At 44.8% G+C, this 14,163-nt stretch overlaps 1 protein-coding gene across 1 annotated transcript in view; it reads left to right on the plus strand.

The window, feature by feature from the left end:
* SNCB (synuclein beta) overlaps positions 1–6,883 on the plus strand; it is a 59,684-nt gene extending 52,801 nt beyond the window's left edge. Inside the window, exons 5-6 of the mRNA XM_060240206.1 lie at positions 1,860–1,949; positions 6,096–6,883. Of these exons, the coding sequence (XP_060096189.1) occupies positions 1,860–1,949; positions 6,096–6,128 (123 nt within the window). The 3' untranslated portion in view covers positions 6,129–6,883. The remainder of the gene's footprint in view (positions 1–1,859; positions 1,950–6,095) is intronic.
* Positions 6,884–14,163: the final 7,280 nt, after the last annotated feature.

Below are 14,163 nucleotides of genomic sequence, written 5' to 3' on the forward strand. Positions count from 1 at the left end.
CCACCTGTAGTCTCTAGAAGCCTTCTCTAGGAAATGGGAGACAGAAATAATTTGAGTATACTTCATGGAGCCAACTGCTTCCAAATTAGTGGGCAATTGTAAGACTTCAGAATGGTATATTATAGAGTTGTCCTACACATCTAAACAGGGGCAACCCAGGCCACAGGGCAGGTCCAGCTGCCATTTGCCACCATCCCCAATGCATGAGGTACATGGAATAGAAAAGCCTGGATGATACTTGGCTCCCCGTCTGATTACATCAGTGCTGCATCAGGAGTACCAGCTGCCCAACTTCTGCCTGCCATGCAGCCTCCTGGGGCCAGGAACTGGCCATTATAACTGAAGGCTATTTTACAGCTTCATTCAAAGTTTTAAAAGAGCTGATTTTTTGTCAGTTTATTTCTTGCAGTTAGAACAGAATCAGAACAGAAACAAGCAAAAATTTGAGATAATCCTGTTGGAATGGACCCACAGTAGTGCAGAATTTCCCAGTAGAGGACAGGTTATTCCTGGAATGTTGCATTGGCAAGCCCCCCAAAACGGTACTGGGCAGGCCAGGGAGACTTGAAGAACTTGCAGCCTATTCTTGTGTTGTTAGGAAACTAACATCTTCTGGTCTTCTTCAGTCGGACTTTGTAGAAAACAAGCCTATCTCTGTACATAAAGTACTGGCAGGCCTCTACAGCTGTCATAAAAAAAAATGGTTCACTCAGGGCCAGCCCTGCTACTAGGTAAACTAGGTGACTTGGTGAGGAAGCTGCCCAGTGGCTGTCTCTCCGAGTTTCCTGTGCCCCTGGGAGTCTCCTGAGGTGTGCAGAGGCAGTGGCTTTCTCCCTACCTTTGCACTCCCGGGGTGCAAAAGCAGGAGAAGATCTCCCTCCATTCCTCTTGAGAGTCTCCCGAGAGATGTGGAGGCAGGGGCTTTCTCCCTGCCTCTGCACCCCTGGGGTGCAAAAGAAGGGAGAGGATCTCTCCCCCCCCCCTTCATTCTATCCTGAACTCACAGGATAGAATGGAGGGATCAAGCCAGCTTTGCAGTGCGACGATAGAGAAAGGGTTTGAAGTTTAAATCCCCTTCTCTAGCGTTGCACCACAGTGGTGGCCCGATCCTTCCATTCTTGGGCCTATAGGATAGACTGGAGGGATCAGGCTGCCGCTGCTGCGCAACTCTAGAGATTAAACTTTAAACCCCTTTTCTGGTGTGGTGCTTCAGAGGGGGGCGCCCGCCATTCGTTTCGCATAGGCTCTAGGGCCTGTCCTGGTTTCACTGAGTGGCTGAGCCTGTGGAGGTTGTCTAGCACAAACCTGGGAGGGAGGGGAGAGGAACATTGGATCACAACAGGAAGGTGCTAGCCAAGGTTGTGTGAGGACAGCTGCAATAAAATATAAAGCAGATTGAAGAAAAGGATCAATACAATTATAAGATATTTTTAGCCACCAACAGTTCCAGTGTCAAATTCTGCTCCTTCTTGTATTCTGCACTGCCAAAGCATTTACATGTGCACAGGTGTGCACCAATCATCACTGGACTAGCCAGCAACCCCTTTCAGGAGAGAGATTAAATTCTGGTCCTCTGCTGCCTCCTCAAAGTGGCCCTAGTAAAACTAAGTAACCTAATCACTGGTCACTAGGGCTGCAGAGTATTAACATTAAAAATGTTCTGTTACCAAATACCTAACCATTTTAAATAATTACTGTTTAGTAGGATGATTGCAAAACTTCAGTGGAATCTGATTTTACATTAGATGTTTTTATGTTAAATGTTTTGGTTCACAACTGGCTTGCTGGCTACGGGTATGCTGGAGCTTACTGGGAAGGCAATGTCAGCCATGAATAACCTGTCCATCTTTTCTCTGCAGCCAGAGGAGGTTGGTCAGGAAGCTGTGGAGGAGCCACTGATAGAGCCACTGTTGGAACCTGAGGGTGAAAATTATGACGAGCCACCACAGGTCAGTTGGTGGGGAAATGAGGGGAGGAGATTTTGGGAAACAAAGTACCTTTCATCATAGTTCCCTAAGTGCAGGGGCAACCCGATGTCCCATGGCGCCCTAGGCAGATTCACTTCCTGGTGCCCTCCAAGCGCCACAGCACCTCCCCCCTGCAGCTCCGTGCTCCCCCTCCCCACGGCACCTCCTTCTCCTCCCTCCCTTCGGACCCTTCCCCATCCCATGTCAATTTCAATGCTGGAACCGGCTCTAACACCATGTTCCGGCTATCTAAAGCCCCCCACCCAATCACTCACTTGCAGGTAAAACAGCGCCGCGGGGCCAGGATGCACTTACAGTATGTCAGGATCAGCGTCCTGAAAGGCCAACCCTGCTGCTGCTGACTCCTCCCCTGGATGAGAGAGGAGTCAGCGGCAGCAAGGTTGTGCTTTCAGGACACTGGTCCTGACAGACTGTAAGCGCGTCCAGGCACAGTTTTACCTGCAATTGAGTGATCGGCCGGGGGGGGGGGGGAGCTTTAGATAGTTGGAACGCAGTGCTAGAGCCAGTTCTAGCATTGAAATTGATATGGGGTGGGGAAGGGTCCGAAGGGAGGGAGGAGGAGGAGGCACTGCAAGGAGGGGGAGGTGCCGTGGGGAGGGGGGCCGCAGAGAGGGAGGAGCTGCGGGGCGAGAGGCGATGGGAAGGGAATGAAGCGGCAGGCGGCAGCAGCGGTGGTGGCGGGCAGCGGTAGCAGGCGGGGGAGGCAGGCAAACTAGGTGCTTGCCTGGGGCACCAGGAGGGGGGTGGGGAGCCAATTTGTCACCCCCACCCTCCCAGCGCCCTAGGCAACCACCTAGTTTGCCTAGTGGGAGAGGCGGCCCTGCCTGAGGGACAGAGGGTTGGATCCAGCAAGCACTGGTTGAAGGACTATGAATGTTCCCTACTATCCCCAGGAAAGCTGATTCTTGACGTTACAGGACCTGTATGGAATAATAGCAATACAGGTCAGTGGACTGCTGTGAGAACCAGGAAAAATCACGAACTCTTGCCTGTTCTGTCAGTGCAGTTCTATGGATGGAAGAAGGAGGAAGACCACTTTCAAAGAAAAAGTTATTTGTCTACTAATTTAAAAACATCCCTACAGAAAAGTGACATGGCCAGTTATTTCCCAGCCTCTAATCTGTCCTTTCTGGTCAAGGTGATAAAGAGAGCAGTGGCAGACCAACTCCAGGTTTTCATGGATAACTTGTTTGCTCTGGACTCTTTCAGTCTGGTTTCAGGTTAGGCCAGGGGTCTCCAAATTTTGAGAGCACCTTTAGAATTTTAATGCAGGGTCGAGAGCACAGATACAAAATGGCTGTTGCAGGAGGAGGAGCCAGTGACACAGAAGAAGCCAAAATACAGGAAAAAGAAGCATAATGAAAATATACACTGGGACAAAGGGGTAAGAGACAATAGAGGACAGCTGCCACTGAAACAATGCTATTATAATTTGCATAGCCAGCCAGTCTTCAGTGGCAAATCAGGAACCCTGCTGGGCAAAAGTCCCATTTGATCCCACTCATTTTCTAAAAACACTTGGCATGTGCTAAGTAAGGTTTCAGCAGGCTCCTTGGTGCTCATAGGCACCATGTTGGGGATTCCAGGGCTAGGTCATGGGACAGAGACAGCCCAGCAGCTTCAGCTAATAATCCCTGATTGTAGACAAATGTGTTGCTTCTACTGGATTTATCTGCAGGCTTTGATACAGTGTGCTGTGACATCTTCAGATTAGTTTAAATCAAGGATCCCCAACTTTTTGAGCCTGTGGACACCTCTGAAATTCTGACAATGTGGTGGATGCAGCCTCAAAATGGCTGCCACATGAGGCTACAAAATGGCTGCTGCAACTTATCTTCAGTCACACAGCTAAGATCCTTGTGCTATGATGGCAACTGCTACCAAAATAATTTTTTAAAAAAATTGGTACACCCAAATCTCCAGTGGTCAGTCAAAAGCCCTACCTGACCAAACCCACTTTCTAAAAATACTAGGCAGGCACCAGGAAAGGTTTCCACAGGCACCATGGTGCCGTGGCCTGGTTTAAATTTTTCCTTACAGACTGGACCCAAAAGGTTATCTCTGGAAACCTGTCATCATTGGTGTGGATTTGTCCTGTGGGGTTCTACAGAGTACAGTCCTATCTCCCACACTATTAACTCTGTGTAAAGCCCCTTGAAAAAATTAAAGTTTTGGAATTGGATGCCACCAATATACAGATGATGCCCAGCTCTCTATCCAGATCTCCTGATGATGTGTTAGAGGGTCTTGAGCCACTGCCTGACTGCTGTGGTTATATGGTTAAGAGTGTATTTTGCAGTTTTATTTCATTTTGCATTTTAAAAAAACCTATTTATTTCCTGCACAGAAAAAAAAAAATGAGACTTAAGCTTCCCTGACTGTGCCTGGGGTCATTTTGGGGACCCCCCCCCCAACCTTACATTTTTAATTTTTTGAATTTTTTCCTGCAAGATGGCACTTATTTGTGGGGACCGTTGCCCCAGATTCCCCCCTGGCTACAGGCCTTGATCCAGCTGACTTGGTTAGGAGCCTAGGGGTTATACTGGATCCAGCATTGCTGCTGGAAAAGTTAATGCAGCTGCAAAAAAATGCTTCCAACTTGGTTTAGGTGGCTCCCTACTTTGACTTGGCTTTTCCAGCCATCCAGATCCATGCTATGGCACCACTGAGATTATTGTAATGTACTCTACATGAATCTGCCCTTGGTGACAGTCAACTGAGAGACTCCCATCTATAGAAAAGGCTACTGCTCAGTTATTATCAGGAGCAAGGCAGTGCATGCATAATACTTACACCCATTCTGCAGTCACTCCATTGGTTGTTCATCAGTTATTGGGTTCAATTCAAGCTGCTGGCTATAACTTACAAAATCTTTCATGGCCTTTGAATCTCATATCTGTAAGAACATCTCTCTTGCTGTGCCACAACAACTTTACTCATCTGAGCAGGGCCTTTTGTGAGAACTACCCTGCAAATGAGCAAACTCAACAACTACCCATAGACGTGCATTCTTTGGTGTGGCCTCCATTTTGTGGACGCCTGCTTAGGGCCATCCCTGCCACTAGGCAAACTAGGTGATTGCCTAGGGTGCCAGCCTTCTGGGGGAGCTGAATTGGGTGCTCCCCCTGTGACGTGGTGACATTATCCTAGGGTGCCAGACAGTCTAGTGCCAGCCCTGGGCCTGCCTGAAAATGGCTCAGGAGGGCATTTTTATAAAGGTGGTAAGGGCTATATTAAAAGGTTTAGGAAGATGTTGCAATAAAAAGAACAGGATCAGGGACTACTCCACTGCATATAGGATTTTTAGCTGTATGCATTATCCTACTTCCCTATATTGTTCAACTTATGGAATACAATGGTCTGCATTATTTAGCCTATCATGTCTAATGCTTGTTGATTAGATTCAAATGTCCGTAATCCTACTTCAATTGTAGTGCTTATTGGATGTCACACCCTGTTGATTACATTGACTCATACTGTGTGATCCACCTTGAGGCTCACTGAGATAGGCGGACTATAAATAAACAAGACTACACCTTCTTCTCACTGCAGCCCACCTGGCTGTAAATCCATGCTAGTCTTCCAGCCTCAGAAATCAACTTCTTCAGGGTTGGAGGGGATTGCTGAGAGGAGGAGAAAGCAGGGAAAGATCGGTGACAGCCACTGCCTTTTACTGGTTGCTGGATACCATCTGAAGCCATACATGTTTCAAGAGCTACTGATTACAGGCCGGCACAAGAGATGGTTAAGTAGACAATAATGAGGTGTAAGGCTCAGGCAGAATATCCTCTAGGTCTCAGAATGTGAGGGCACTAGAAACAGTTTGTACACAGACAATACCTGAATTCTTATACAAATATTGAATAACCTTGAGAACATTTTGGGAGACAACAATGAAATGTGGTTGATAAAACTTGTGTGGCCACCCTAACTGGCAAATGGGAAGGGCAGGGTTAAGAAGGACAATGCTTGAATGAACTCAGGTGCTGCTTCTTAGACTAGCTTTCCCAGCATTCCCCATGTATCTTCTGCTTGGCTCTAGAACTGAGGTGTTTTGACCTATGTCCTTCATTCTTCTGATTCCCGATGCAATTTGTTTCCTTCCAGGAAGAATATCAGGAATACGAGCCGGAAGCATAATGGCCATCCCTGTTCCCGACACTTCCACCAGCAGCACAATAACAATAATGACCCACCCCTCCCCAGCCCTCCTCTCCAAAGGAAAGCTTTGAGGCAGATGGTGAAGGAGAGAAGCCCCCCACACCCCATCCTGCCATGAGTTCTTCCTCCAGTTCTGCTCCAAGGGACCTCATCGGGATCTGTGTTTTATGTATCGTGGTCTTTAGCGTTAAGAGAAAAACAAAGAATTCTGAAGACAAACCCTGACCGCAGTGGTTTGTGTGTGTGCGCACGCATTTGTGAGCCTGGCCTTACTGCCCTGTCTCCCTCCCAGCACAGTAAGGCCAGGCTTCCCGTGTCTGTAAGAAGCATGTTGTATCTTCTCCGTTTTTAAGCAGAGCATTCCATCACCTTGGCTGGGACCCTGTGCTGGGCCTGCTGTACATTTGCTTGCACGTGAATCACACCACCTCCGCTCCATTACCATTGGTGGAACTTTTTTTTATATATCTGAATGGATTGTTTACGCCTTTGTGATCTCCCCCTTTCCTGACCCTCCTGGTCTTGTAAAAGAGCCTCCCTAATTTGACGGTGCAGAAGTCGTGTCTGTGTATCCCAAACAAAAGGAATACCTTCCCTTTCCTCCCCCCAGCGCTCTGTGTTGTGACTGTGGCATGGATATATACCTCCCACTGTCGCTATGTGTGCAATCCTGGGGCAGCTGCCAGTGACACAGCTGCCCCTGTGTCCATGAATAAAGCCAGCTCTTGTCTGTAGCTGCTTGACTGCCTCCACATTGTTCACAAGTCAAGAGGGAAGCAGTTGCCTTGCTTTGTGCTATGAATAAGGTGGTTTTTATAGGCTTGGCATCCTACAGCTACTGGAGCTTTTCAGGGGTCTAAGATGGTAGAACTGGAATTTCATAGAGGAAACAAGCAAAACTGCTTCCAGAAAGGGAAAAAGCAAGCAGATACAGCACCATCTTTGGCTAGGGGACAACCAGGAGCAAGACTCTTCCTTAGCATAGAAGTAGGAACTTCAACAAGTGCAGCTTTTTTCACCACTGCATGGCAAACTACCTCCCTTAAAGACAGAAAAGCCATACAACTAAGGTGATTAAGAACTGGGTCTTATAAAACTCAGTTATTATTAATAAGATGGCTATGCAATACAGACAAATTCATGCCCTCTGCATGCATCTGTTGGTGGCCTGATATTAAGAACACAGTACAGCCCCCAAGCTCTTAGAAATGGACAGTGTTGCTCCTGTGCATTAATCTGGCCCTGGAATCCAGATTAATATGGGATGTATGTAGGAAGATTACATGTACAAGTCTTAGAGAGAAAGGTATTGAATATACCTCCTTGTGTATTTGAAGCACAGCAAAATGCCCGCTCAAAAGCTGTTCTGCAAAAAAGTGACACAAGACAAAAAAAAATGCATTCTGAGTCTCTCCAACTGTTTGGTCAATGCATCCCTTTTAAGTGCCGTTTGACGTGAACCCCTGGTTAGGAGCAGCTGTACAATATAGCAGCCTGTAATCAGGTCACTTCTTATGTCTTCCTTCACTGGCTTTGGAGAATCCCATCTGTTCAAATGTATAGCCCTTTTACTTCACCAATAGTGAGAACGTAGAGCTGTAATCCTAAACACAGGCAGAAGTCCCCCTAAAATCAACATTACTTCCAAAAATGCTAAGGATGAAGAAGATAATTTTACCAAACAAGGGATATCTCCCTGCAGCCAATACTTGAGAAGCAGCAGATTTTGGAACTATAGAGAGAGGCAAGTGCTTTATCTCTAGTTAGCACGATCTCTCAGATAAGCAGGTGGGGTAAACTTGTTTTAGTGATTGCTTATCCCTGCTTAACTGCCAAGCCAACTGTTGCTACAAGAAATATTTGAAAAGACAGCAGCACCAGTTTTCACATGACTGTGTCCTACAATATACAGCTAGTGATTTGTGCAATCTCTTGTATCTACCATGTCCCATTACATAAGTGCAAAAACTGATACCACCCTCACCCCAATACCCCTCACTAATTGGCAGAAGCCTTTGGAGCAAATATTTTTCAAGCCCATGAACTTGGCCCATATTTCTAATTCTATTTCATATTTTCTCCCTATATAGCAATCTAAATTTGTCAATGCTGTCACACTTTCTAATACACTAATGAAGCCTGGCTTTCTTAACATACAGGATAATTTTACAGGACAATTAGTTCTTATCTTTACTGCATCATCTGCCAATTTGTCTGATGTATACATTATCAGACTGACAAGCCTGAATCAAATCTGAATCTTTTTAGAATAGCAGTGCTAGGTTAGACTCTTCCCACTTTTCACAAATCATATAGATACAAAAATATATTACTATGTCTAATTCTCAACATGGTTCTATCTGTGGATACTTAATCTGGATGTTGGGGCTACAGACAAGAGCGATCTGTCTACAACCTGAGAAAAGCCCTAGGTTTGCAAGAAAATCTGAAATCGACAATTTATATATATGGAACACGTAGTGTTAAGAAAAAGATGCCCTCAGTGGCTGTTGCTAGGCAACCACAACAGTATTCAAGCCTTGGTTTCTGTCAATAAAAGACAAGGGAGGGCCTTTCCAGGGCCTTTGAGGGAGGACTCATTGGGCCAAGCCTGGCAGCAGCTACCAAGCAACTCGTATCACATTACTTGCATGAGTCTCCCGGGTGCACAAAAGCCAGTAGTGGTTAGAGTTTCAGAGTAGGATATGGGAGATGTAGGTTCAAATCCTCACTCTGGTATGAAAGCTCACTTTGTGACTTTGGGCCAATCTAACACTCTCAGCCTAACCTACCTCACAGGGTTATTGTGAGGAAAAAATGGAGGAGAAAAAATATGTAAGCTGTTTTGGGTCCCTATTTTGGAGAAAAGCAGGATATAAATAAAGTAAATAAAATATATCTGAAAGTGAGGGAAAATAAAAGGTAGATGGGTGGGTGAAAATGAGAGAAGGAAGCAGAGATGGGTGAGGATATGGGGACTGCCAGGAGGAGGGAAAGAAAATAGAGAAGGGGATACAAGGGGAGGTGAAGTACCCCTTGCAAATCCTTACAGGTTTCTCACTATGCAGCTGGGCCAGCCTCAGCCAACAGTGCACAACTTGGTCAGAGTTTTCCCAGTGAGAGGGAAGGATAAGAGAGCTGAAAATAGGACAGGAGGACAGAAAAGGAAGCTGGAGAAGGGGAGATGATATGGGATTTTCAGATAAGAGAAGGGAAAATGAGATAACCCTCCACAAGTCTTTGCAGATCCCCTACTACTTAATATTGCTTATTCTAAATGTGGCCAAATCTTTGGATCCAGGGGTTTTTTTTAGCAGGAATGCACAGGAACCAGCTGGCTTGGTGTCAGGGGGTGTTGCCCAATATGCAAATGAGTTCCTGCTGGATTATTTTCTACAAAAAAGCCCTGCTTACATCCAAAGATTGGAGCTGTGAATAGACAGGATGGATACTTTTTTGCAGGAAAATCTGAAATAAAAAAGGCCCCCCAGGAGAGCCATTGCTAAGCAACCACAACAGCAGTCAAGCCTTGATTTCCTGTCAGTAAAAGGCAGAGGAGGGCCCTTTTCAGGGCTGTTTTCACCTTTGAGGGCAGACTCATCAGGGCCAGCGAACACTGGGTGGCCAGCTGCCACATTACTTCAATAATTTAACCAGGCCCAGCAGCTTGCTATTGTTCAACAGTAGCTACTTCATGAAAGTCACAGGTTATTGCCATCATTTTGAAAGTTGCCATCTGGCAAAAAATACTATTTTATTTCTTCATTTTTCCATCTGTTGGTGGTTATTCTAGTTTACTATGATTTCCTAACAATGTCCAAAACCTGCAGTAAAAGAAAAGGCATGAAATAAAATACTGCTTTTGTAAGGGAAAATTAGAAAGATCAACCCCACTGGTGGCATGGACCACAAGGTCAGGAAAAATGCAATGTGATGAGCCAAACTCAGTAATTAATTTCTGAACATTATGACCAGGAGGGCAGCAAATTTACCTTAGAAATGCTTATTCCCGTGAGAAATCTAACATTTAAACCAGTACCCATCAATTTTTCCAGATCTGGGACCCAACTTTAATGCCCATGCAGCAGTATATGTCCAACAGAGCTGCAAAACACATTACAGGAAGTCACATGACAGAGTCATAGGACAAGAAGAGTCAGAGTCAGGCCTCAGATTCAGTGGGAGCTCACAGGAGCACAGCTCTTAAACCTTTCTGAGAGTTCCACCTCCTTGTCCATTGAATAGCATGTGCAGCTGCATAACAATCCCTGGATGAGCACCACCACGTATTTTTCTACAAAATGACCTCTGCTCAGAGTTGTAACTTCATAGATGAGAAGGGGGGGCTCCACACTACTAGCATGCGTGCCACGCTGGGGGACTGATAGATGGTGGGAAGCCAGCCTGAGAGAAGAGAAAGAAGGCATAAAAGAGCTTTTTGTGAGAAAGAAAGCCTCTGAACTGGCCACAACTAAAAAGAATACTTTCCACCACTGAGTGACCTCACCTTATTGCCCTGACTATCCTTTCAATTTATGTACAAAGATAAGGAGATGCACACTGCTAAACATCAATCCTTAAGGCAGCATGGAATATAAATTAAATAAGTTAATTTTTTTTAAAAAAATCACACAAACGTATAAGGTGTTTGAACATTCCTCAGGCTCCTTCCTGTATTTTGCAATTGTCTTTCCTAACATTGTCACTACAGTATGTTTTTTCTTAGAACAAATTAACTGCTAATAAACTTTATAAACCATGATTATTAGCATAGGGTTATCCTGGCCCTTTCTTATCCTATACTGCATAGTCATGTTACTGATCTAGTCCAAAGAGAATGCTGCTCTCCTGCTGAAAGCCCAATCTATAACAGAAGCCCATAGGTTATACTTCCCCACATCCACTCCTTTTTTAGAATTATGTGTGCACTGCTGCTCCTACTCAGCCATGCAGGGGCAATTAGCTTGAGGCATTACCTCAGTTAATCCCAGCAGTTCTGGTTATAGCTGTCAGTTCTGGCTTCTTGTGACAAAGGTGATCCACAAGAGCCAACTGTAATAGGAGAAAAACCAATGGTGAAAGAAAGTATCCAAATACAGCACCTCTAAATAGGGTGCTTAGGTGAGAAGTCATAGCCTGGAAGAGGATATATTTATACCAAAATAAAAATGTAGGTTAATTTAGGGATTATATGATATACTGCTTACATGCTAAAGAGGTGACTTCATAATGGAAATGCATCATTATCACCGGCTTCCATAGCAAGAACAGATTTACATACATCAGTAGGTTTTGCTACTTCTGCACTGAATATACAGGCACATATGTACTTTTCAGAAGCCAATTCCCAGATGTCACATCTCTATCTCTAGGTCTACTTTTACTCCAGTATCTTTTAAAATTCTACAGGATATCTGTAACATCCAATAAGCTGCTGGGATAAAATGTGGCTGGAGGAAGACTTCTTTAAGGATAGCTCATTTAAAAAGATTTCCAAGCAAGTGAAACTTGAGATATATTCTGACCCAGCATCACATTTAGAACACAGTCTATTTCACCCTCTGGCTTAAGGAAATTTTATATTCACACGTTTCTAATTCATCTCAGACCTTCATTAACTATGGAGGCCCAGGTGGCAGCCACTGCCAGATCTGCATTTTATCATCTTAGGCAGATAAGACAGTTGGCTCCATATCTGGAATGCAGCGACTTGGCTACAGTAATCCATGCAACGGTCACCTCGAGAATAGACTACAGTAGTGCCCTCTACATGGGGCTGCCCTTGACTCAGACCCGGAAGCTGCAACTGCTGCACAATGCTGCAGCCAGGATGGTATTGGAGCTGCTTTTACGGGTGCACATCCAACCTGCACTGGAGATGCTGCACTGGTTGCCTGCAGTGTTCTGAGCCTGGTTCAAAGTGCTGGTTATGACCTTTAAAGCCCTATATGACTTGGGATCTGCCTACCTTCGGGACCGCCTTTCCCCACATGAGCCCCAGAGAGCACTACGATCAAGCGCGCTAAATCTGTTAAAGATCCCCAGGCTAAAGGATGCCCGTTTGACCACTACAAGGGCAAGAGCCTTTTCCATGGCTGCGCCTGCCCTCTGGAATGCCCTCCTGGAGAAGACTAGGGCCCTGCGGGACTTGTCACAATTCCACAGGGCCTATAAGACATATTTAATTCAGGCAGGCTTTTAAGAACTAAAAGGAGGTACTTTTAATAACTATGGGGGTGTGTATCAACTGCCCCACAGTATCATGACAAATTAATTCAAACAGAAACCATCTGAGTTATATTTTGAGCGGTATTTAAATTTTTTTAATGTTTTAATAATGTTTTATTGTCATAATGTGAATTGTCATCAAATTGTGACTGTTGATAGCTGCCCTGAGCCCATTTGGGGAGGGCGGGATATAAGTGCAATAAATAAATAAATCCATCAGGCGCAAGGTGGCCTGTAGGACAGCTGGACAGGCCAAGCTATTCAGACTGCAAAGCAAGGACACAATAAGGAGAGGAAACTCTGAATGAATGAAACCTGTATTCATTGACCTATCAGCTCGCCTTTCCTACTAAATCTTTTGACTGGAAGAAACAGAATTTTAGTATGCAGAGTCAACATGCAAAACCAACAGAACTTTCAATTACTATACAAACATGCTTGCATTCCCCTCCCTCCTTTAGCAATTTATTCAAAATCAAGAGCAAGACTTAGCTAACATTCTGCATGGAGACCAGCTAAAGAAAACCAAACTTTGGCTAGAAAACCAAACTTTGACTCACATAAAGCATTATGAATCAGAACCTGGCTTTCCAGACCTACCCCTCTGTTCCCGAAATAACTCACATAGGTGTTCCTGATCTTTTAAAAAAAATGCCTTTGAGTTGAAGTCCATGATTCATCAGAACTTTTTTTCCCTTAAGCAAAAGCACCCTTTCAGAGGAGATCAGAACTGCATTTGAAGACTGCTATGTTATTTTGAAGACTCATGTCTACACATAACACCATATCCACTGATATTGTTGTATAGAGAACACAATACCATACATGCTGACATCCAAACAGTTCTCCTCTTCTTTGTAAATGAAAGGTTTCTTCTAAACAAGATGAGAACAGAGATAAGATTCAGTCCATTCTTCTATCCAAACCACACAGGAGGCATCTCTGGATTCCAGCATAGTATTAAAAAACTCAGCAGCCACTTCACAGCACGCCCTGCGCACAGACTAGCAACAGGCAGACAGAGCCTCCTCCTGCACTGTCATTTGCTGTGCTGACTGCATTGTCTTTCTGGGTTGATTCCTGCAGCACGACTGAGCAGCAAAGCCCAGGGTGACAGCAAAGGACACTTCTTCCCAACCCCCTTAAGTTGCAAGGAGGGACACACGTCACCAGAAGTAATGGTTATTTTTCAATGATGTATTTACTGAACTTGCTGGAAAGTATCCTTCCTCCAGATTCACTGAGGAAACAGCAAACAGGCATCAACATTGTCAGCATGCATGAACACCCAGCACACCTGTCACCAACAAAACAGGCCTCAGGCTGCTGAAATCTGACAAGTCCTGCCAACATTCAGCTAAATCTGCCAACATCCAGAATGGTTACAGTCAATGACAAGTTCATCTCAGCAAGTTCAAGAAGCACTTTGACACCAAGGTCTCCACTAACCAACCAACTTTATATTCACATTTTCAACATGCAGTGAATGTAATGAAATGATTAAAGTGTCAAACTGAGCCTAGATCAGTCTCAAAAGATATTAAACACTGATTCACACAATTATTTTTACACAACAGGGTAACTTCTTTGTAGTCTTCTCCAGGCCTCAGATTCAGCAGGAGCTCACAAGAGCACACCTCACCAGCAAGAACTGATGCTATGGATGCAAACAGCACAACCATACAATAGATACCCAGAACCTCATGTATCAAAGGCTTAGTTCTTCTTTTCAACTGTTCTGCCATAATTACAATGTTGTGCATGGTACCTGCAAGTCAGAGATGAA

Source organism: Heteronotia binoei, chromosome 5 (assembly GCF_032191835.1).
Source record: "Heteronotia binoei isolate CCM8104 ecotype False Entrance Well chromosome 5, APGP_CSIRO_Hbin_v1, whole genome shotgun sequence".
NCBI lineage: Eukaryota > Metazoa > Chordata > Lepidosauria > Squamata > Gekkonidae > Heteronotia > Heteronotia binoei.